The sequence below is a fragment of the Miscanthus floridulus genome, chromosome 6 (assembly GCF_019320115.1).
Source record: "Miscanthus floridulus cultivar M001 chromosome 6, ASM1932011v1, whole genome shotgun sequence".
Classification (NCBI taxonomy): Eukaryota; Viridiplantae; Streptophyta; class Magnoliopsida; order Poales; family Poaceae; genus Miscanthus; species Miscanthus floridulus.
Window position 1 is genome coordinate 70120046 of NC_089585.1, and position 25395 is coordinate 70145440.

A 25395-nucleotide genomic window follows, 5' to 3' on the forward strand; every position below is an offset into this window, starting at 1 on the left:
CCTAGGCGCATCGATTGACGTCCCTATCAACACTGATTACGGCCTTACACTAGCTCGTCGTCGGCCATGATGGACGCGGTGATACGGCAGCGCTACGTCGGTGACTACAGACCGGTAGCGGTCAAACTAAAGGTCGAGGAAGCACCAGTAGCTCACCCCGGACACGTTGACGCAAGGAGCAAGGTCGGAGAAGCAACGGAGAGGCGTGACGACGATCTCGGTGATCACGGCGGAGCAACACGTCGTCGGCGATGGTGTACCGGTGACTACAGTGATCAAAATGAGCAACCAGCTATGGAATAAGTACTACAGCATCGAGACAAAACAGAATTAGCCAAAACCAGGGACGAAGATGCACCGTATAGCTCTGGCCACGGCGAATCGCGCTCGGCGGAGGAATTGCCGGCCACGAGGAAGAAGACGATGCAACTCGAGTTCCCGACCAAGACTAGCCGAATTGGTGGGTTGGCTGGATGCGCAAAGATACGGCGAAGCTGGAGCACGCTTTGCCGAGATGGCAACGGCGCTAGGTCGATGGCAAAAGCTCGACGGAGCTGCGGCGGTGATGACTGGAAAAAAACAGAGAAGAAAGAAGAACGACGACGACGGCGTTTTGGTTCTTATAACGCGACTCAGAAGCTCAAGGAAGCCACGCAGGAGACGTCTCCACGCCAGCGCGAAGCCGAGGACGTCCACGCGCGCGCCTGGAACGTCGAAGGTCGCCGGTGGTGTAGCCTCGGCGGTGGACACTGTTCACAGTAATTACAAGTTTGTCATTCGTCAAAATTCTCAAATTACTCTTAAATTTTCATAACAACTCAAAAATCTCCAAAAATAAAAGTTGTTCAAAATCAAAAGTTCTACAACTTTTCTTTTATAATCATCTCCTAATTCGGTCTAGATTTTGAAATGAATTTTTGAATTTGAATAGAGAAATTTAACGAATTACGCCTTTTTGAATTACTCAAAATTTTTCTAAACAACTTGAAAAACTCCAAAAACAAACTTTGTATAACTTGCCAAACTCTACACTTTTGCTTTTGGGCCCAACCCTAAAATATGCTTAGATTTTGAAATGGATTTTCAGGGTAGGGTTTAAATGTCGAAAAGCGGGGTTTTCTCGAAAAATTCAAAACCCAGACAAACTTTGAACTTGAGTCAAACAATACAATTCAACACTCATTACACAAATGTAAACTTGTTTTAATAAATGCATATCAAAGTTTTCACCAAATGCCAAATGCTTTGCAATGCATATGATGACATGTCAGATTTTAATATTTAGACACCCGAGGTGTTATAGCTACCCACCTGTTTTCAATAATAATAATAATAATACCCTCAAGGCGCCTATATATATGCAGGTTCGTGCTTTTGCTTCGCCTCATGCTTCGAGCCTGCTGCCACGCCTAGCTCCGCGCCTGCTGTCGTGCTTGCTGTCGTGCCTGCTTCGTTTCCCCCGCGCACGCTGCGCCCGCGTGGACCACCTTCGCTTGTGCTTGCTCATAAAACACTTGCAACATAAAGCATTTGCAACATACGTTTGCTCATGAAATACTTGCAACATATGTCTAAAATAGATGAATTTTACAACATACGTTTGCAATACGTGTATGGGCACTACAACATATGCAACATCCAGATAAAACACTTGCAATATACGTTTAAAAATAGCTGAAACATTTAAAACATACACTTACAACATACATGTATAGCCAGTGCAACATATGCAACATCCAGATAAAAATACTTGCAACATATGGTTTGAAACAACTAAAACATTGGAAACATATATTTGCAACATACGTGTATAGTCATTACAATATATGCAACACCAGATATATTTTTGCAACATCCAGATGAAAATATATGCAACATATATCTAAAATGCATGAAACATACGGTTGCAACATGTGTCCATCTACTTGCTGCCCATAATAGACGTTCGTTGACGCGGAGCTTGACGCTGGCATGGAGCTCGATGCCATGGTCAGCTGTGAGCAGCGCGAATCTAGGCGGGAGGCGCGAGCTGCGACGGAGCGTAGCACGAGGCGTAAGCGGCATGAGGCGCAGGTGACGCGAGGCACAAGGCACGGGTGGGGGGGCGCGAGGCAAGTTAGGTTTTTATTAGGTCCAAATGTCAATAGTTGTAAAGCAAGGCTAGATCAAAAAGTTAAATTAAAGCCACAAATTAGCTGGCTGATGAAAATATTTAACAAAGTTTAATTGGAGATACAGTAAACTACAAATATTAAAATAAAAAATAGAATACATTAAAAAAGTCATAAAACTATTTTTAAATACTGTTCAAACTTAACGAGTTTCTCACGATGATAGAAGGATGGACCAAATCACCAAATACACGACTGCAAGACAATTAAATTAGCCTAGAAAGCCTAGGTTATGGCCCGCGCAATAACGGTCCCGTTCGCTGGCCTGAAACTTACCTGAAAATGGCTGAAAACACTGTTCTGGCTGAAATGTTGTGAGAGAAAAATACTGTTCCGACTGAAAAAAAAGCCAAACAAGCCAAATATCATACCAGCCGAACAAGGCCAACGTAGCCCATGTCCGTGCACAGCCGCACACAGTGGTGGCCGGCTTTGTAGAGAGGAAAAAATTCATCTTACCTCCCTGAACTATTCTCGAATTTTAATTTTCCTCTCTGAACTCGAAAACTAGATAAATCACCTTCCTCAACTTTTAAAACCATTCATTTTATCACCCTAGACCTGTTAAAGGTGGTTTTCAAAGGCGATTTTAACTTTATCTTTTTTATTTATTTTGACTAAATATTTGAAAAATTATAGTAAATCGCATAAAACTCATAAAATGGAAATTCTAATTTTGTTGGACTCCACATGAATAGATCAACATAGTAAACATATAATATATGGTATGCTTTAGTATAATTTTTTTGTTGTAGCTTTAGATCTATAAATTAATTCATAGCTGCAGTTTTTATTGTCTAATTATGGTGAAATTTTTATGATGGTCTAATTATTGTATGCTTTAACTATAGTAAAAATTTCATACTCGTTTCTATTTTTACACACTTTTAACTATTTTAAAACTATTTAAGAAATATAAAAATAAATAAATCCACAACTCAGTTATACCTGATCCAATGAGTATGTAATTTTTATTACAATTCAATTATATAATATTTAACTCACCATAAAAATTTCACTACAATTGGACCACATAAACTCAAGCTTTGAATTAATGATTAAAAATCATAAATATAAAGTTACAGCAAAAACTTTGTACTAAAGAATATCATATTATATATTCATTACGTAGATCTACTCACGTGGAGTTCAACAAAATTAGAGTTTCTATTTTATGATTTTTTTTTTATGATTTACTATGATTTTTTTTAAAAAATTTAACTAAAATAAATAAAAAAGAAAAAGATAAAATCGTCTTTGAAACTCATCTATATAACCGGGAGGTAAAATAAACGATTTTAAAAGTTACGAGAGGTGGGCTGGTTTTGAAGTTCACGAGCAAAACTAGACTTTGACGTAAAATAGACTTTTTCCTTGCTGAGATCGGCCGCGGCCTTGGCAACCGGAACCGGTGAGGGGGATCCACGCAGCTCCAGCTACCACCACCATTGCCGCCACAGCGGCGCATGCAGCAGCCGGCACGACGATGGGGGAGCGAGACTCGCTTCCGGCGCTGCCGCTCGCCCTCGGCCCGCCGCATCAAATCCCGCCGGCGCCCACCCGCGACCCATGCGCCATCGCCTTCCTTCCTGACCTCGTGGGCCTCCCCTGGGTCGCCTACGCTGCCGGCTCCTTCCTCGTCGTATCCCACCTCCCCTCCCCTTCCCCTTGCCGGGACGACAACAGCAACGGCAGCTGCTCCCCGTTCTTCCGCCAGGTCATCGACCTCCGCGCTTCCGTGTCCGCCGTCGCTTGGTGCGGCCGTGGGAGCGGAGAGGTCGCCGCCGCTGCAGACAATTCTGTATCCGTCTTCCAGCCGGCGCCCGCCTCTTCTCCAGGTCTGCTTCTCTGGCCAACTCCTCAAATTCTCCTCGTCAGCTCGCCAGTTAGCTTAGACGGCTGTTGTGGCACGGCTCAGTGTTTGGAGATTGGAATCTGCAGGTTCGTTTGGTTGGCTCCTGAGATGGTCTATCACCGAGACGTTCGCCATCACCGCTGTCTCCTGGACTGGCTGTGGCAATGGCATTGTGGCAGTTGGCTCAGGTGTTTCCATGTGGGCCAGATTGGAGTCCTCCTGGCAGCTCGCCTGGAGGTCTACGCCGCAGGTGCCGCAAGCCCTTGTCTCCACTACCTGCTCCGTGCAGGGTCCTGTCGCGACAGTGGCAGCTCTTGCTCCAGCTGAGGGCAGTGTGCCTGTTCTTGTGTTTCTGAATGATGCCAGGAGGGGGCTGGAGCAAGCTGAGCTTGTGCATCCTCAGCCTGTTTGTATGATCCAGTGGAGACCCTGTTCGTTATACGCCCATGATTGGTCTGAGATCAGGAGAGAGATCCTCATGACTTGCTGCTTGGATGGGACTGTCCGGCTTTGGAGTGAGGATGAGGTCGCCAGGTCGAAGAAGCAGCGTGGTTTGCAAATATCATTCAGTGTCATTGCAGTAATGGAGGTGAACAACACTCTGAATGGAGTCCTTGGAGTTGATATTAGTGTGAGATGGTCCATGGAGTCTGGCAGTGTTGTGTCAAGAGAGGAACAAGGTAGATTCAAGTTGTTTTCAGGCGATTTGAGGGAGAGCCAGGTTGGTAAATGTGAGTGGCTTGTAAGTGTTGGGCCCGGGCCTTGCGTTAGCTTTTGGGCTGTCCATTATTTGAATGATGTATTTCCACCGAGGTACCCACGGATTACTTTATGGAAACAGAGCAAACTTCAGGGCTGGGGGGAGTCCTATGTTAACTCAGGCCCTCTAGAACAGTCAATTTTTGTTGAGGCTGTCATCTCAAGAAGGTTATGTTCTGGTCCACCTGTAACATGCTTTTTGCTTCATTTGCTGGTGGACGATTCATTCGTTTGGTCAGCCTTATCCACCAGACTGTCAGCTGATTCTGGGAACCATGCTTCAAGTGATTCTGCTAAAAGTATCTTGTGTTGTTTGACTAAACCTGTCAAACAAGATGGACATAAGGGTAGCATCAGACAAGTGGCTGTCCATCCATATAGCTGCGAAATAGAGCTAGCTGTCTCCATGGATTCAAACAGAATGATATTTTTCTGGTCTCTGTCAACCTTTTCAACTCTCATACCGACATTGCATGCACCTATGTATCCTTTATGGAAGCTGTTGTGCAAATTTGATTTGCGTAACATTTCTGAAGATGTCCTGTACTCATGTTTGTGTTGGGCGCCTTCTGTAACTCATGATAATAGATTTCTGGTCCTTGGAGGGGAAAGTGGAGCTGGTTGTTTCATCGTCAGAATTCAGAAAGACGAGGTTCTTTCGTGCCAGAAAATTTTCACAATCCCCTTCCTTGCAGAAAGCAATGCAGAAGGGCCACCTGACAGCATTCATACAATACCATTAGCTTCTAAATGCAGCAGATGTTTTGTGAACAACAGTTTCCTAGTAATATGTCTATGGAAGAAGACCTTCCAAGCTTTCTCATGGAAAGTAGTATTGCATTCAGAAAATCAATATGTCAGTGGGAGATGTTTGTGTGGTTTTGCTCCTAGCTCACTTTCCACCACAAACCAAGGGGCACATGTATGCTTCAACAATGAAATGTTTTCAGCAGTTGTTTATGAAGGTTCTTCAGTCTTTCCTTCTGGCCTGGAGGGAGAATATCCCACGTGCATTTCTGTAATGCTGCTGAATAATACTGTACTGCCTATACAACAACATGACCCTTACAGAACTGTTCCAGGCTATCATATTGCTACTGGTTGCTCTGATGGCACTGTAAAACTTTGGAAGATGTCTTGTGCAGATAACTCTTTGCAGACTGAGAAGGAAAGACACATCTGGGAGCTAGTAGGCATGTTTGGTGCTCATCAAGGACCAATTGACACAGTTTTATTGTCAGGCTGTGGTAGAGTTATTACTGTTAGCAGAAATTTGAAGAAAAATAGCACCTCCATTCATATCTGGGAAGCAGTAAAAATCAGGGGGGATGGAAATTTTCTGCTAGAAGATACACTAATGTTGCAAGACCATATTGTTGGTTTAGATGGGCTATCCTTTGGTGATGGACGATTTCTACTTGCAGTTTATCTAGCTAATGAGTTGCATATATATTCTCATAAGCATCCTTCATTCCAGAATGTACTACACACTGAGAATTCAAAAGAAGAGCATCTTTGGAGCTGTATTGTATTATCCCATTCTCATCATAATATTGTTGGCTTTCATTGGGGGCCAAAGGCAACTGTTGTGCTTGTTCATGAGAACCATCTTTCACTCTTCAGTTCGTGGCTAGTAACTGGAGATGATGAGTACATGACCCAGATACATTCTTGTCCTGTAGTTCATGAGATGTTGCCATGTACTAACAATTTTAACGAAGCTACTTTTGGTAAATTCAAGTTACCAGAAAATTACAACAGTGGAAATGTTGATAGCAATGATGTCCTGCTAACAGACCAACATAGTCACTATTCTCATGGTTTATGGAGCTTGTTGCATATAGCTGATAGATTGAGTGGACCGCTGGCATCATATCACCCAAGAGCACTTGTCCAGTATCTTTATTCAGGTGTGGTTTTTTTTTTCTGGATTTACCTAAAATACTCTCTCTCTCTCTCTGTCTCTCTCTCTCTCTCTCAATTCTACATTTATCTCAAGCGTAGCTAAGTTGATACGAATGGACTTCTAGTTTTTAAAAACTTTGTCTAATGAAAAATAAGTAACGTTTGGGGTATGCACATTAACATCTTTTAACTTGATTATAGACCTCTCTGTGAATGCTTAATTGCGCAATTGAAAATGATAATCTGGATTCTCATGGAAGAATAATGTCCTATTATTATGATTTTACTAGGTTATATAGATACAACAAACTATTCCCTCCGTCCCAAAGTTTAAGCGTTTCTAGTTTTCTCCTAAGTCAAAGTATCCTAAGCTTGACCAAGTTTATAGAGAAGACTATTAACATCTATCCGATCAAGGAGTAAACTATGAAAATATATGTCGCAATCGATGTAATGATGCTCATTTGATATCGAAAATGTTATTGTTCTTTTTCTATAAGCTCGGTCAAACTTAAGGTAGTTTGACTTAGGACAAACCTAGAAATGTTTGTATTTTGGGATAGAGAGAGAAACTAGTAGTTCTTGGTGTGGTTTCAAGACTGCTACTGCTCATGATGAAATTTATTTGTGGCTAGCAGAGCAAGATGTTAGATATTTTTTGTTATGGTGGACAGCGGGTATCAACGGAGGAAGCAGAGTCGTGGCTGAGGAGCGAGCCATGCTGCGATGTGCCAGAGCGCGGTCACCAGGAGTCTCCAGCGCGTAGACGTTCAGTTGATAGGATCCGATTGTTTAGGAGTTTGTTTGTTCCTTTGAGTTAGCAGAGAAGTTTGTTAGGATTTGGGTATAAGTATTGGAAACTGGATTAATGAAAAGTTTACCTGGAGATTGATCTAATCTCTCCCGCTCCTCTGTGTTCTCCCGTGCCCAAGCCGACGCCGATTACGGCGTCGCATCCTCGCCGCCGGGCTCCTAAGCCTCGACCACCCACCTCCCACTCATACCTCCTATGCGGCAGTGCTAGCTCCAACAATTTTAGTGCTACTTTACCTTAGATTTTCAAGATGTTAGAGTTAATCTGCAGTTGAGTTTCGAGATACAAGTCTACTTTGCTGTTATTCTATGAGAAATCTAGACAAAGTTCTATGTGGCTCTTAAAAATCTTGTCATTTAGTGTATTCCAAAAGAGAACAATAAACTGCTGTGCCAAACTAAACCTGATTGTTTTAGTTCTAAAAGCTTTCCCCAGCCTGTTTGCAAGACATTAACCTTGATGGAACTGCTGTTTCCTGGAATCTCCCGGTAAGTAAGTTTGACCAGTCATAAATTGGAATAGCCAGGTTTGGATGGTTAATGTGTTCCTTTGAACCTTCTGATCTACAAATATACTAGCTTTTATAGCATCACCATTAAATGGTGCTGTCAACCACACCTTACAAGAAGAGAGAGAACATCTAGTGGGGATTAGATTTATTAGAGTATATAGATACCCTAATCTTTGATACCATTCGACAAGATATATCCTTGCGCTCTTGCATAGTTTATTTAAAAATCACTTAGCATCCTACACAATTTTGTGTGAATCAAGTAACATAGTTGAGTCATTGATTCTTTTGTTGCTTGTGCATAGGTGAATGGAAACGTGTCGATGCTGCTCTGCACCATCTTGTTCAATCCATGAAAGTGAGTGAAACTTCGAAGGCCATGTCAAAGTGCAGTACATGCCATAAATCAAGCCATAGTATTCCAGAACTTCCTCTGTCTGAATACTTTGCAGCAACAGTGTCGAACAACATTTCTACCAAGGGGTTTATGTGGGGTGAAGATAGAAGTAACACAACTTTCAATCTGTTGTCACCTTCAACTTCATTTCTTTATGAGGATGGCAATTTAGGTTTCAATACTACAACTAGCGCATCTAAGAAACCAGAGATTGTTGATCTTCTTGATAAGAGTTTCAGCATATATGGTATAAGTGACTCAGAGAAAAATCAGATACTTGCAATTTCTGATCTTATGGCTGGAATCACTGATCAGAGCCATTCCTCTCCCTACAAAAATCTTGATGAAGCAGGAAGAAGGTAAGGGAACTTTGAAATATTTACTTATGAAAATTCATTGGTATTGCATTACTTGAATCTAGAGACTAGTTAGGAGTGAGCCTAGTTCAACAGGTTGGGTGGGAGGTGTGGTCATGCACCCAACCCACCTAGGTTCAAGTCCCTCTTGGCTTGAATTTGGGTGCCTATTTTCTCTTCTAATGAAAAAACGCCTAGTTCCTCCTAGGTTGGATCTCGTTTTTTTTAATATAGAGACTAGTTAAGTGTTTGAATGGGATTTATACTATCATATGTGGTTAGAGTTACACTAATTGATAATTTTATCTCTCTCAAGGTTCTGGGTTGCTATGCAGTTCCAACAACTCCATGCTCTTAGAAGATTTGGAGATTCATCAGGGTGCCGTGTTGATTCTGCTTCCATAGCGTGGGCCTTCCAATCTGATTGTCAGGATGATCTACTTAATTCTGTGCTTCCTGCAGAGCCAACCTGGCCAGAGATGCAAAAGCTTGGTATAGGATTATGGTATACAAATGTGTCCCAACTAAGGACAAGGGTATGTGAATCCAAGCGATCCAATGCTTCAGAACTAATGTAACTTCTATAATTTTTTTCCTAAAGAGAAAATGGATTTCATCATTTAAAGGAGTGGTAAACTAGAGCATGTCTTAGTGAACTGGCAAAGCCCTCATGATGCACATTTTTTATCAAATTCATACGGATCATGTTCTCAACCACTGAAAAGGCCGTTTATGATTTTTTGCAATGCATCCTGCAGGTGCTAATAAGATAATTTAAACCAACACGTTGATCGCTAATATCCTATATCAAGTGAGTGTTTGGATGAAGTGGATTTCGTTGCCCCTTGAAAATATTGATCCTAAAGATTCATGTCTATTTCCCATACCAAAACAGGCACTAATGTTCTTTCTGCTTGCCTTGGTTAGAGTTAAATGCTATGTTGCTTTTCCCCCAAAGAAGTCATTGAATTTGACTTGTCTATGATAGGATTGCAGACTTTCTCAACTTATGTGATACTGTTTTATTATTGTTGTAATGCAGTTTCCAAATTTTAGGAATTAAGCATTAATGACTCTCCATTGATCTTTTGTGCCCTATCTCTAAACACCATAAAAAAAGGGCGTACCCAGTGCAGAGAGCTCCCGCTTTGTGCGAGGTCTGGGGAAGGGTGTTAGTGGCAAGCCTTACCCTCGCCTGTGCAATGCGAGGAGACCGCGACTCGAACCCGGGACTCTAAACACCATAATGAAGGATTTTTATACTTGCAGTTATCTGGATATCACCTGTGCTGATTAGGTATTTATGAAATTGTAGATGGAGAAGTTGGCAAGGTTGCAATATCTTAAAAGCAAGGACCCCAAGGATTGTGCTTTGCTCTACATTGCATTGAACAGAATAAAAGTGTTGGTTGGTCTTTTCAAGATTAGTAGAGATGAAAAGGATAAACGTCTATATGAGTTTCTGTCCAGAAACTTCCAGGTATTTCAGTCTGTTGTAAGTTTTTTATTTGATTCAACAACAACAACAACAAAGCCTGTCAGTCCCAAACAAGTTGGGGTAGGCTAGAGTTGAAACCCACCAAGAGCCTCTAGTCACGGTTCAGGCACTTCAATAGCTGCTTTCCATGCACTCCTATTCAAACATAGATCTCTAGGTATATCCTAAGCTTCCAAATCTCTTTTTATTACCTCCCCCCATGTCAATTTCGGTCTACCTCTACCTCTCCTCATATTATTAGCTTGGCTTAGGACTCCACAATGCAGTGGTGCCTCTGGAAGTCTCCTTTGAACATGGCCAAACCACCTCAACCGATGTTGGACAAGCTTTTCTTCAATTGGTGCTACCCCTAGGCGGTCACATATATCATCGTTCCTAACTCGGTCCATTCTTGTGTGACCACAAATCCATCGCAACATACGCATTTCTGCAACACTCAGTTATTGAACATGTCGAATCTTTGTAGGCCAACATTCTGCTCCATACAACATAGCCGGTCTAATCGCCGTTCTATAGAACTTGCCTTTTAGCTTTTGTGATACCCTCTTGTCACAAAGAATGCTAGAAGCTTGTCGCCACTTGATCCACCCTGCTTTGATTCTATGGCTAATGTCCGCATCAATATCTCCATTCCTGTGTAGCATCGATCCTAGATAACGAAAGGTATCCTTCTTAGGCACTACTTGACCTTCCAAACTCACATCTTCCTCCTCCTGTGCACTCCGCCAAAGTCACATATCATGTATTCCGTTTTAGTTCTACTTGTTTCATCTCCATACTAGTGGCTAAGTTTTTTACATTGGCTCGGCAAGCCTAACACAACCCTTCTCCTTTATCAAGGCTTGGGACCTGCTATGCTAGAACACCGTAGGCACCCCAACACAAGTGGAGTTATGTGGTTGTTTCTATTTGATATGTGTGGCTTTATCCTATAATTATCTTGCAACAACAACAACAACAACAACAAAGCCTTTAAGTCCCAAACAAGTTGGGGTAGGCTAGAGTTGAAACCCAACAGAAGTAATCAAGGTTCAGGCACGTGAATAGCTGTCTTCCAAGCACTCCTATCTAAGGCTAAGTCTTTGGGTATATTCCATCCTTTCAAGTCTCCTTTTATTGCCTCTACCCAAGTCAACTTCGGTCTTCCTCGGCCTCTCTTCACGTTACTATCCTGACTTAGGATTCCACTACGCACCGGTGCATCTGGAGGTCTCCGTTGCACATGTCCAAACCATCTCAACCGGTGTTGGACAAGCTTTTCTTCAATTGGTGCTACCCCTAATCTCTCACGTATATCATCGTTCCGAACTCGATCCCTTCTTGTATGACCGCAAATCCAACGCAACATACGCATTTCCGCGACACTTAGCTGTTGAATATGTCGTCTTTTCGTAGGCCAACATTCTGCACCATACAACATAGCAGGTCTAATCGCCGTCCTATAAAACTTGCCTTTTAGCTTCTGTGGTACCCTTTTGTCACATAGGACACCAGACGCTTGCCGCCACTTCATCCACCCTGCTTTGATTCTATGGCTAACATCTTCATCAATATCCCCGTCCCTCTGTAGCATTGATCCTAAATATCGAAAGGTATCCTTCCTAGGCACTACTTGACCTTCCAAACTAACATCTTCCTCCTCCCGAGTAGTAGTGCCGAAGTCACATCTCATATACTCAGTTTTAGTTCTACTAAGTCTAAAACCTTTGGACTCCAAGGTCTCCCGCCATAACTCCAGTTTCTGATTCACTCCTGTCCGGCTTTCATCAACTAGCACTACATCGTCCGCGAAAAGCATACACCAAGGGATGTCCCCTTGTATGTCCCTTGTGACCTCATCCATCACTAAAGCAAACAAATAAGGGCTCAAAGCTGACCCTTGATGTAGTCCTATCTTAATCGGGAAGTCATCCGTGTCTCCATCGCTTGTTCGAACTCTAGTCACAACATTGCTGTACATGTCCTTAATGAGCCCGACGTACTTTGTTGGGACTTTATGTTTGTCCAAAGCCCACCACATAACATTCCTTGGTATTTTATCATAAGCCTTCTCCAAGTCAATAAAAACCATATGTAGGTCCTTCTTCTTCTCCCTATACCGCTCCATAACTTGTCTTATTAAGAAAATGGCTTCCATGGTTGACCTTCCGGGCATGAAACCAAATTGGTTCATAGAGACCCGCGTTATTGCTCTTAAGCGATGCTCGATAACTCTCTCCCATAGCTTCATAGTATGGCTCATTAACTTAATTCCCCGGTAATTTGTACAACTTTGAATATCTCCTTTATTCTTGTAGATCGGTACCAATATACTTCTCCTCCACTCATCAGGCATCTTGTTCGATCGAAAAATATGGTTGAACAGCTTGGTTAACCATACTACAGCTATGTCCCCGAGGCATCTCCACACCTCGATTGGGATACCATCCGGTCCCATCGCCTTACCTCCTTTCATCCTTTTCAACGCCTCTCTGACCTCCGATTCTTGGATTCTCCGCACAAAGCGCCTATTGGTGTCATCAAAAGAGTCATCCAACTGAAAGGTTGTGTCCATATTCTCACCATTGAACAATTTGTCAAAATACTCTTGCCATCGATGTCGGATCTCATCCTCCTTTACCAAGAGATGCTCTCTTTCATCCTTAATGCACTTAACTTGGTTGAAGTCCCGTGTCTTTCTCTCACGAACCCTAGCCATCCTATAAATGTCCTTCTCTCCTTCCTTCGTACTCAAATGTTGGTAAAGATCCTCGTACGCTCTACCCTTTGCCACACTTACAGCTCGCTTTGCAGTCTTCTTTGCCACCTTGTACTTCTCTATGTTGTCCACACTCCTGTCATGGTACAAGCGTCTATAGCATTCTTTCTTCTCCTTAATAGCCCTTTGGACTTCCTCGTTCCACCACCAAGTATCTTTAGCCTCGCGTCCCCTTCCTTTGGTTACTCCACACACCTCTGAGGCTACCTTCCGAATGTTGGTTGCCATCTTGTCCCACATATTGTTTATGTCGTCTTCTTCCTTCCAAGAGCCCTCTTTGATAACCCTTTCCCTAAATACCTCTGACGTCTCCCCTTTCAGTTTCCACCACTTTGTTCTTTCAATCTTAGCTTGTTTATCCCTACGGGCACGCACCTGAAAACGAAAATCTGCCACCAAAAGCTTATGTTGAGAAACAACACACTCCCCTGGTATCACCTTGCAATCCAAGCATGCTCGTTTGTCCTTTCTTCTTGCGAGGACAAAGTCAATCTGGCTACAGTGTTGTCCGCTACTGAAGGTCACTAGATGAGATTCTCTCTTTCTAAAGAAAGTGTTGGCTATCATCAAGTCAAAAGCTACCGCGAAGTCCAGAACTTCCTCCCCCTCCTGATTCCTACTACCATACCCAAAACCTCCATGAACTGCCTCGAAACCTGCGCTTGTAGTACCTACATGCCCATTAAGATCTCCTCCTATAAAAAGCTTCTCACTACTAGGTATAGCTCTAACCAGACCATCTAAGTCTTCCCAGAACTGTCTCTTAGCACTCTCAGTCGAGGCCTACTTGGGGGGCATACGCACTAATTACGTTCAAGACCATATCACCAACGACAAGCTTGACTAAGATAATCCTATCTCCTTGCCTTCTCACTCCCACCACACCATTCTTGAGGCTCTTATCAATCAAAACTCCTACTCCATTTCTATTCGCAACTGTCCCTGTGTACCAAAGCTTGAAACCTGTATTGTCCACCTCCTTCGCCTTCTGACCCTTCCATTTAGTCTCTTGAACGCATAATATATTTACACGCCTCCTAGTCGCGGTATCAACTAATTCTCTTAACTTACCTGTAAGTGACCCTACATTCCAACTACCTAAACGGATCCTAGTTGGTTCGACTAGCTTCCTTACCCTTCGCACCCGTCGACTCTGATGCAAAGACCCTTGCTCATTTTTCACTACACCCGGGCGCTCGATGTAGCGCGCCACTAAGGAAGCGACGACCCGATCCTTGGTTACTTGACACCATGCCCAGATCACGACACGGCGCGTCACGGGGGTGACGACCCGGCCCTTGCCCATTTAACACCATACCCGGGTTCCGATATGGCGCGTCGCTAAGAGGGTTACGCCCCAACGATTTTCTTTCGGGTTTCATCTCCATTTAAGTGGCTAGGTTTTTACATTGGCTCGCCACGCCTAACACAACCCTCCTCCTTTACCAGGGCTTGGGACCTGCTATGCTGGGACACCAAAGGCGCCCCACCATAGGCGGAGTTCCTATAATTATCTTGCAATGTTCATATTTTAGATTCTTCAGGAAATATTTTAGATTCTTCAGGAAATAAGTAATGCTAGTTCTGGCACCTCATATGAGCCAGGGGACAGTTCATAGATTATCATTATGCTGGCAATCCTGGACTTTTTTGAGCCAGATGCAGATAATATGACAAAGGAATTTCAGGTTATTTTTTAATAACATTGTTTTTGAAATATTCGTTTTTTGAAAATGTACTGGTTTCCATTTTTTGTTCAAACATATCATCATATAATCAATTTGCGAAAGGGTCTGTTGCTTAGGGCACACAACAACCATAGTAGCACCCCTGGTCCTAGGTTCCACTTCTCGTGGGAGTGAATTTAAACAAGTCTGGATTAAAAAACACCCCTCGTCGGCTGTGTTCCTGAGTTATATGTGTAACCATTTGAGTTGCTTCCAGCGTGATACACATGGCCGTAGGCATGTGTCTTAAATGTTTGTTGGCACGTCTAGGGCAGCCACCCTTTGGGGTGTTTCTCGGTCTGCACAAGAGAAGCTTCTTCTTAGTGCAATGCCGTTGGACCAGTCTTCCCCCCGCAGGTTGATTTTTTCTAGAGCCTTCTTGCCAAATGATTTGATGATTGCACATTTTAACCCTCCTTTGGCAGGTTCCTTCTGTGATAAGGTCATTCTATTGCCCACACAAATTGACGAGGGGTACATATATTTGTGAATGAATATCTAAGTTTTGTATTGGTTAAAAACTCGAACTTCATATATACGAAAACAACGCTCTGTGTTGTAAACTATATTATTACATCACACTTATTGGGATGAATCTATTCAGGAAGAACGGCACAAGGCTGCTGCTCTAAAAAATGCTTATGTACTAATGGGAAGGCATCAATGGGAGCTTGCTATAGCTTTTTTTCTCCTTGGTGATGATACTTCATCAGCAGTGAATGTTTGTGCAAAGAACCTTCAAGATGAACAGCTCGCCATTGTAATTTGTCGGCTTGTTGAAGGATCTGGAGGACCTCTGGAGCGTAATCTCATTTCTAATGTGCTACTTCCAGATGCAGTTGAGAGAGGAGACAACTGGCTGTCAAGCCTGTTTGAGGTGTGTCATATACATGTGGCTTTTGTCTAATTGCCTTTCCATTTTGCTATGTTGAGAATCAATATAAATTATTGTGGTTCCAGAGTTACAATCCTTCAACTTAATTTTATCTCATCTGAATCCTCAGTGGATGTTAGGGAATTATTGCCAGTCTGTCAATAGACTATTTGGTTGCCATCCAAAGTTGCTGATTGATCAAAATGTGCTTGCAGACCCAGAAGTGGGTCATTACTGTGCAATTCTCTCGACAAAAAGTAGTTTCAGAAACTCTGTTGGTGAAGCTGTATCTGCAAAGTTATCTAAGTTTTCATTTGCAGTGGCTGCATGTGCCTTGAATAAGTGTGGACTACCTGTAAGTTTACCCTGTGCTGGCTGACTTCTTTTCGCTTGTCCACCCTGTGTATCAGCATATTTTGTATCTATTATTTTGCATGATTCTAATTGTTGAACTTTTTTTCCCACTCATTAGCTTGAAGCACTTGAATGCCTATCTACTAACTCAAACATAGATGTCAAGGATAGCATCATCTCACCTGGTGATGGAGACCACAGGATTTTTGATGGAATACTGAGCCCTTTCTCTGCTTCTAAGAATTGGCTATCTTCATCTGTCATTAGTGGTGTTGAGTCCAACCTTAAAGTAACTATGGCTTCAAAGTATCTATCTAGCCTTCTGAGAAAGCACTCACTCTGTTCACAATGCAACGCATCATTATCTGAAGAAAAAGTCCTTAATGAGTACAACAATCACCAAATCGAAAAACTTATGCGTGATATTACAACAGTAATCTCAATATTTGATAAAAGGTTCTCCCTCAAATTGGCTGATATAGCTGAGAAGGTAATGCTGGTAGATAACAGCTTCTTTTATTTTGATAATTTCTGGTCAACTTTGAATGGTAGTTCATCCAAAAAAATTTCCCTCTTTTGTTGCAGATACTAATCTTTTGTAGCCATGATGGTTTATTGTTTCTAGCGTATGTTTTGTTATGGGGTACTAGGTCACCAGATGTTGCAACTCATAATCGTATTCTTGAATGTCACCCTCTCTGCCCAATCGATTATCTGTTATTGTTTTCATTCAAAGAGAGCTGCAAGTTTCTTAGTCGATATGTTGTCTTCTCCTCCATGTGTTCTGTTCTGAATATGCAGCACACCAATTCTACTGCATGCGCACCTAAAGAGAGTCATAAGTACATTATAACAGGTTTGTCAAATTACCTGAACGTCAGCAGGTTACTTCTTAGACATGACAACAGTGGAAATTATATTCTGGATGACAGGTCAGCTGTGCTGGCAGTTATGGATCTGTTAGAGTACATTATAGAGTTTTCCTTTTCTTGGTTGTATTGTGACATAAAAGCATTACTTATAATGATAAATCCAGTTCTAGCTGCTTCTGTTAATGGGGAGCCCTTTCAAGTACTATTAGATCAACTGATGCATGCTATTCGCCACAAAAATCATGATATATCATTGAATACAGAAGGAAGAATGTCCCGTGCTGCATTGAGTAAGACACAGCTAAAAAATAGTGTGAATTCAAATCTTTTAGCAGATGAGAAGTGGCATTTGGTAGGCGCTTCTGTGTGGATTCGATTGATATCTGTGATTGAACATCCTCTAAGGGAATTCTTTGAAAAAGAGGGACTTGAACATGAAGCTGGTGTTAGGGGTTCGGAATTCAGGGGTCTTATCACTTCTGTTGCTGCAAAGTTTGTTATGGATTCCATTCATTTTGTGTCATCTTCGTTAGTAAAACTGCATGCATCGTTCTTGAGGAAGAAGTTACCGATGAATTCAAGTTTGAGTTTGCTCTTCTGGTTAGAGTCCAAGTTGTCTCAGCAACACCCAGTCAGTGATAGCTATGATCACCTCTCGAGAATTTCGCAGCTTTCAAACAGTGAGAATATGGAGGCATTGTTTAATATTTTGTGGGAAATATCTGTTAATCCTGTGGATGTTTGTAATGCCTTTGTGAATGAAGGAATTAATTGTTTTTCCTTAAGCAGCATAAATATCACTAGATCTTGGAAGGACATAACATGTCCTGTAGTTGAGTGTGATAAAGTTATTACTCAAAGAAGTGGAGAAGAACATGAACACAGACTTGGCTCCAAGAACAATGGGAAGGGACCGGGATTCACTGACAAAGCCTCTTCTAATGGTGAAGTGCTTTCTGAAACTAAAAGGAGAGAGTTGATCATACAAAAAGAGTTTCAGAGCCCAAGGGAAATTTTAAGGAGAAGCGGGGAGCTTCTTGAGGTATTTAATATAAGCCTATTGAGCCTTTAAAGATCATTTACTGTTTAGGGTACACATTGCTTCCCTTTCTAGTACTGCATTTTAACCTTTGCAGTGGTGCAGGCGATATGTCTTAACTCTGTCAATGAGAAACAAGCTGCTATTGCTACTAATCGAAAGGTATATTTTTAATCACTTCAGTATGTCATAAGTCATCCTGATTTTTTATATCATCACATCTTGAATGAGAAATTTATACCTGCATTGGATGAAATATATTCTTTTATTTTTGTAATATATTAAACTTTGTTGTATTAATGCTCTTCAGTTTTGCTGGCCAAACCTCATTTCAAGAGCTGTCTTTGTACAGTGTGTGCTGTTTGTCTAGCAAGTCATTGTGTCATATGGTTATGCTGCTGCATTGTTAGTATTGTATACCGACTAAGGGAAGCCTCTTTTCAGGGCCTTGTTTTCTTCAATTGGAGTGACAAGCAGCATGACAAGAATTTTTCAGAGTATGTCTGGTCAGGATCTGATTGGCCATTAGATGGCTGGGCTGGCTGTCAGGCTACACCTACTCCAACTTCTATCTCGTCTGGTGTTGGTCTTGGTCGGAAAAAAGGGTCACAACTTGGTTCAGGTGGAGCGACTATAGGTTTGGGTTCGTTAGCAAAACCCGGAAGAGACCTAACTGGCGGTGGAGCATTTGGAATTCCAGGCTATGCTGGTATTGGGGCCTCTAGGTTTGGGTGGGGTGAACCTGAAGACTTTGAGGATTTCATTGATCCTCCAGCAACAATTGAGAACATCCATTCAAGAGCATTATCCCGCCATTCCTCACTACCATTGTTTCTTGTTGGTTCAAGCAATACACATGTGTATCTGTGGGAGGTATACATTTTCTACCTACAACTCTGTTTGGATTGCAATGGCTTTTCTAAAGCACTTCTTTCCTCCTAGATTTGGAAGCAGTTTTTAAGCATCTTTTTAGGAGCCATAACATCAAACTTTACTGGAACCAGTAAAGATTCCCATAGCACGCTATATTTCATGAATGATTTCTACTATGGGACTGAGTTCATTTATTAGTGTTGAACTATTTATAAGTTATATATACCCTATGTTTAAATATCCATTAATACCTTTGATTCTTACAATTTTTCAGTTTGGTAAAGATAGTGCTATGGCTACATATGGTGTTCTACCTGCTGCTAATAGTCCACCGCCTTATGCACTGGCCTCCATATCAGCTGTTCAATTTGATTATTATGGACAGCGGTTTGCCACTGCTGCATTAGATGGTACTGTTTGCACATGGCAAGTTGAAGTGGGTGGAAGAAGCAATGTCCATCCTACAGAGTCATCTATTTGCTTTGACAGCCATGCCTCGTATGTGTACCAAACTCCATCCATGCAATGCAACAGCCAATAGCTGCTGCTTGGTACAGATCTCATTGTCTTACAGATAAGTTCTTATTGGTTACAGGGATGTTGCGTATGTGTCTGCAAGTGGATCAGTTGTTGTTTCTGCTGGATATAGTTCAAATGGTGCAAATGTTGTTATATGGGACACACTGTCTCCACCAGCCACATCTCAAACTTCTATCATGTGCCATGAAGGTAAGTTGTGAGCGTGAGCAATGCTTTTTGTTTACTGTTTGACTATTGGGAATAAATAATCATTATTCTTGAATAAGCAATGTAATACGATTAGTACGGGATAAATCACTAAATGTATACGACTATAGCAGACACACCTTGGGATCTTGTTGCATATTAGGATATAGTAGGAAAATGATTATGATAGATTGTTTGCTGACTCTGGTGTTACCCTGTTATATATATCACAAAAAGTCTTTACATGGGCAAAAAGAAAAAGTTTCACAATCCAGTTACCACTCTAGAAGGATCACCTTGATGAGGTGTTGAGAACATTTAAGTCAAATCCATTTGTTTTGAGCATTTTCCATGGTTCATTGCTATTTGCGAATATGAAACAAGAGAATTGCAGTGCATTCCCACCTCGTGCCTCATTTTCTGAACTCTTCTGCAGTAGAACCCAAGTTGCTCTTCCGTTCCGTAATGTGACTGCACCTTGATGCAGTATCCAAGGTTGTCGCAGGCTTGCAGCATGGGGTCATGACATCTGCACAAGTGTAAATATTAGCGCCATAAATACAACAACAACAAAGCCTTTAAGTCCCAAATAAGTTGGGGTAGGCTAGAGTTGAAACGCAGCAAAAGCAATCAAGGTTCAGGCACGTGAATAGCTGTTTTCCAAGCACTCCTATCTAAGGCTAAGTCTTTGGGTATATTCCATCCTTTCAAGTCTCATTTTATTGCCTCTACCCGAGTCAACTTCGGTCTTCCTCTACCTCTCTTCATGTTACTATCCTGGCTATAAATGTGATTTTGAAAATTTTCCGAGTCCGCAACTGTATATTTTAGTTGTCAATAACTGAATACTCGTGTTGGTATGAATGCAAAGTGATCCACATCTATGTTTCTGAAAGAAACAGAATAAATTGGTTTTCTTTTCATACATAAATACATAATGTGAGCCAAGTCATTTCTTGTCGTTGAGTTTTATTGTATATGTTGCCTGCAGGCCAATCTCCTGTTACCAAAATACATCTTGTTCTTTCTTCTTTCTCTCAAATAAAACAGTGAAAGATTAAATGAACCCAAGCACGGACTGAACATGGCCACACAGCAATATAGAAAAAAAAGATAGATATACAGCAAAAAGTGTCATTTTTGGGTTGGATGCAGCCATGTTTTAACTTTGGCCATTGATATCTTTTTTATTATTGAATTCCAGTTGAACATTATACAGTATATTTATCTTGAAAATAATTTTCATAATGTTGCAAGTTCTCTGCTTATAAATATATTATAAAAAACTTAACCCATGGGGCAAGACAGCCCACCACGACATTGCATCTAAGGTCAACAAAAGGCACCAAAGGTCAGCCACCTAGGGGCTTTGCTTAAAGCAGCTGTGAAGTCGCCTAGGTCCACTCTGAAAGCGACACACAACGAGGCACCTTTTTTTTTTGGTGAGAACCAGGGTTCAAGCCTTGGTGTCAGCACTAACTGGGTGACTTCCACCATGCTACAAGCACGTTCTCAATAGCCGAAACTGTATATTATGATGGAAGTTACTGGTCAACCTTTCATTTTTAAGACCATGTCAATATCCGTATGTATTGTCTGTTCTTGAGTGCACATGCACTCTTCTTCAACCCTGCCTACTGGAAGACTATAATATCACATGAAATTTCTTTTAAACATTGTTTAGATAGCCATTGAGCCCTTATCTGTTTGCCTTAGTGATGGATGAGGTCACACAAGGGGATATCCCTTGGTGTATGCTTTTCGCGGACGATGTAGTGCTGAAAGGTCCTAATGGCTAGAGGGGGGTGAATAGCCTAATAAAAATTTCTACAACAATACTTAACAAAAGATTAGACAATTATGAGGCGAAGCAAGTGTTGCGCTAGCCTACTCAAAATGCAAGCCACCTACCACAATTCTAGTTTAAATAGTGTTGATTCACACAAGAGGTATGACACTACCCTATATTAGTGTCATCTCAAAGGCTAACTAAAGAGCCACACTAACCAAGCAAGCAAGCTCTCACAACTAGTTACACTAAAGAGCTTGTCAACTAGTTTGCGATAATGTAAAAAGAGTGATTAAGATAGTTATACCGCCGTGTAGAGGAGCGAACCAATCAACCACAAGGATGAATAACAATGGAGACCAATCACCTCGGAATCAATGAATGAACACAATGATTTTTACCGAGGTTCACTTGCTTGCCGGCAAGCTACTCCTCGTTGTGGCGATTCACTCACTTGGAGGTTCACGCGCTAATTGGCTTCACACGCCAAACCCTCAATAGGGTGCCGCACAACCAACACAAGATGAGGATCACACAAGCCACGAGCAATTTACTAGAGTACCTTTTGGCTCTCCGCCGGGGAAAGGTCAAGAACTCCTCACAATCACCACGATCGGAGCCGGAGACAATCACCACCTCCGCTCGACGATGCTCGCTGCTCCAAGCCGTCTAGGTGGCGGCAACCACCAAGAGTAATAAGCGAAATCCGCAGCGAAACACGAACACCAAGTGCCTCTAGATGCAATCACTCAAGCAATGCACTTGGATCACTCCCAATCTCACTATGATGATGAATCAATGATGGAGATGAGTGGGAGGACTTTGGCTAGGCTCACAAGGTTGCTATGTCAATGAAAATGGCCAAAGATGTAAGCCATAGTCGGCCATGGGGCTTAAATAGAAGCCCCCACGAAATAGAGCCGTTGTACCCCTTCACTGGGCACACTGCGCTCTGACCGGACGCTCCGGTCCAACTGACCGGACCCTGGACTCAGCGTCCGGTCCACTGATGGACGCCACGTGTCACTGGCTTCAAACGATGTTCGTCAGATTCCAACGGCTATGAAGCTGACTGGACGCTCTGGTAAAACTGACCGGACGCTGGAGCCTCAGCGTCCGGTCGAGTACAGTAAGGGTCGAAACCTGGTTTTCCTCGACCGGACGCGTCCGGTCCACCTCGACCGGACACAGCTCAGCGTCCGGTGGTAAACCCTAGCTTCTGTACCGCCAGTCAACGCGACCGGACGCAGCCAGTCAGCGTCCGGTGCTTTTGGATCCAGCGTCCGGTCAGTTGACCGACACCAGCATCACCTCTGTTTTCACTTCTAACTTCTCCACCCTTGCTCTAATGTGCCAACCACCAAGTGTATCACCTTGTGCACATGTGTTAGCATATTTTCACAAATATTTTCAAGGGTGTTAGCATTCTATTAGATCCTAAATGCACATGCAATGAGTTATAGCATCTAGTGCCACTTTGATAACCGTATTCCGATACGAGTTTCATCCCTCTTAATAGTACGGCTATCAAATATAAATGTGATCACACCCTCTAAGTGTCTTGATCACCAAAACAAAATAGTTCCTACAAATTATACCTTTGCCTTGAGCTTTTTGTTTTTCTCTTTCTTCTTTTCAAGTTTAAGCCCTTGATCATCGCCATGTCATCACAATTGTCATGTTATGATCTTCATTAGCTTCTCCACTTGAAGTGTGCTACCTATCTCATGATTACTTGATAAATTAGGTTAGCGCTTAGGGTTTCATCAATTCGCCAAAACCAAACTAGAGCTTTCAAGTGCTAATTGATGAAAGCCGGACAGGAGTGAATCAGAAACTGGAGTTATGGTGGGAGACTTTGGAGTCCAAATGTTTTAGACTCAGTAGAACTAAAACTGAGTATATGATATGTGACTTTGGCACTACTACTCGGGAGAAGGAAGATATTAGTTTGGAAGGTCAAGTAATGCCTAGGAAGGATACATTTCGATATTTAGGATCAATGCTATAAAGAGACGGGGATATTGATGAAGATGTTAGCCATAGAATCAAAACGGGGTGGATGAAGTGGCGCCAAGCATCTGGTGTCCTATGTGACAAAAGGGTACCACAGAAGCTAAAAGGCAAGTTTTATAGGACGGCGATTAGACTTGCTATGTTGTATGGTGCAGAATGTTGGCCTACGAAAAGACGACATGTTCAACAGATAAGTGTCGCGGAAATGCGTATGTTGCGTTGGATTTGCGGTCATACAAGAAGGGATCGAGTTCAGAACGATGATATACGTGATAGATTAGGAGTAGCACCAATTGAAGAAAAGCTTGTCCAACACCGGTTAAGATGGTTTGGACATGTCCAACGGAGACCTCCAGAGGCACCGGTGCGTAGTGGAATCTTAAGCCAGGATAGTAACGTGAAGAGAGGCAGAGGAAAACCGAAGTTGACTTGGGTAGAGGCAGTAAAAGGAGACTTGAAAGGATGGAATGTACCCAAAGACTTAGCCTTAGATAGGAGTGCTTGGAAAACAGCTATTCACGTGCCTGAACCTTAATTGCTTCTGCTGGGTTTCAACTCTAGCCTACCCCAACTTGTTTGGGACTTAAAGGTTTTTTTGTCGTTGTTGTTGTTGTATTGTTTAGATAGCCATGTTTACCAGTTATGAACCCTTTTTGTTTTCTGCACTAGCCCTAGATCAAGTGGACATTTTCCAATTTACATTAGTAGCCCAGTAGGACTCAAATCTACACATGATTATATAAACGTACTGCATAATAGTAAATAGTCTTGAATACGTTTTATGACTTAGTTTGGGCAACATGGCCAAATTGTCATGAAGTTCAACGGTGGGATAGTAAACCACAAGGGGCCATGTGTTGCATACAGCAGCCTGACTAGGCTTGTGGCCTAGAGGTTTTTGGGAAGTGAATTTGAGTCCTACCCAGGTGGTTTTTGCCGTATTAGCAGCCATATCATCAGGTTTGCGCAATGTGATGTCTTTTTGTATAGCATATAGTATATTTAGTTGACCATGGACTTCATCTTGCAGGAGGAGCTCGGTCTATTTCTGTGTTTGATAGTGATAGAGGCTGTGGGTCTATATCACCGCTTGTTGTGACTGGTGGGAAAAATGGAGATATAGCTTTGCATGATTGCCGCTTCCTTTCTACTGGAAAGCCCAAGCATCATAGAGTTACCACTGAGCATGGTGTCAAGGCATCTTCCATGCATGACATCAAATCTAGTACTTTTGGTGGTACCAACAGTGGGATGGTCTGGCATATACCAAAGGCTCATCTAGGTAACTAAGTGATACTGCATTGTACTCTTCAGAATTGAAGTTGGTTTCTCTGTCTGATCTTTTATCGTCCATCTTCAGGTAGTGTCACAAAGGTATCGACCATCCCAAATACCAGCTTGTTCTTAACTGGAAGCAAAGATGGAGATGTGAAGCTTTGGGATGCTAAAAACTCCCAGCTAGTCTTTCACTGGACAAAGATGCATGAGCGACACACCTTTTTTCAACCAACTTCCAGGGGCTTTGGCGGTGTTGTTAGAGTATGTAGTATTATGAAGACGATATAAAATGTTTAATGACTTTGTTCGTAAATTTTGGTCATGTTATGATAAGAGAAGATAGTTATATCACATACTTCTCTTTTATTAACTATATACCTATGTATTTGCAGGCTGCTGTAACAGACCTCCAGATGTTGCCTAATGGTTTCGTTTCATGTGGGGGTGATGGTTCTGTGAAGCTTGTTCAGATAAAAGATGAACTCGCTGCAGCATATCAGCTTTAATACAAGCAAAAAGGGAAGAAGACATGCTAGAAGTTGTGATGGATGCAGTTGGTCACTTGATATCATTCTATTTTGTTTCGTCCATGAGACTTTGAGATGCTTTACTCTTTCAAGGATGGCATAGCAAGGATGGAGCTATGATGTAAGAGCAGAGACATCTAGGCAATTTGACATCATCATTTGTACATCGAGTTTTTATATGAGCTTGATATGTGGCTAGTCATACTGCCTCAGTGATTTTTTTTGAGGCATGAGTTTTTGCACTTTGCACAAGGCAATGTGGACCATAAATCTTTGGAAATTTGTACAGTCAGTTA

At 42.1% G+C, this 25395-nt stretch overlaps 1 protein-coding gene across 1 annotated transcript; it reads left to right on the forward strand.

Annotated features, from left to right (window-relative positions):
* Nucleotides 1–3515: 3515 nt before the first annotated feature.
* Nucleotides 3516–25395, forward strand: LOC136456107 (uncharacterized). Its single transcript, XM_066455887.1, has 16 exons — nucleotides 3516–4009; nucleotides 4113–6695; nucleotides 8321–8771; nucleotides 9085–9304; nucleotides 10084–10248; nucleotides 15356–15628; nucleotides 15756–15980; nucleotides 16098–16469; nucleotides 16565–17893; nucleotides 17996–18052; nucleotides 18335–18763; nucleotides 19038–19261; nucleotides 19359–19492; nucleotides 24325–24576; nucleotides 24655–24833; nucleotides 24965–25395. Exons 1-16 carry the CDS (start codon nucleotides 3658–3660, stop codon nucleotides 25076–25078), a joined length of 7359 nt encoding a protein of 2452 aa, XP_066311984.1. The 5' UTR covers nucleotides 3516–3657; the 3' UTR covers nucleotides 25079–25395.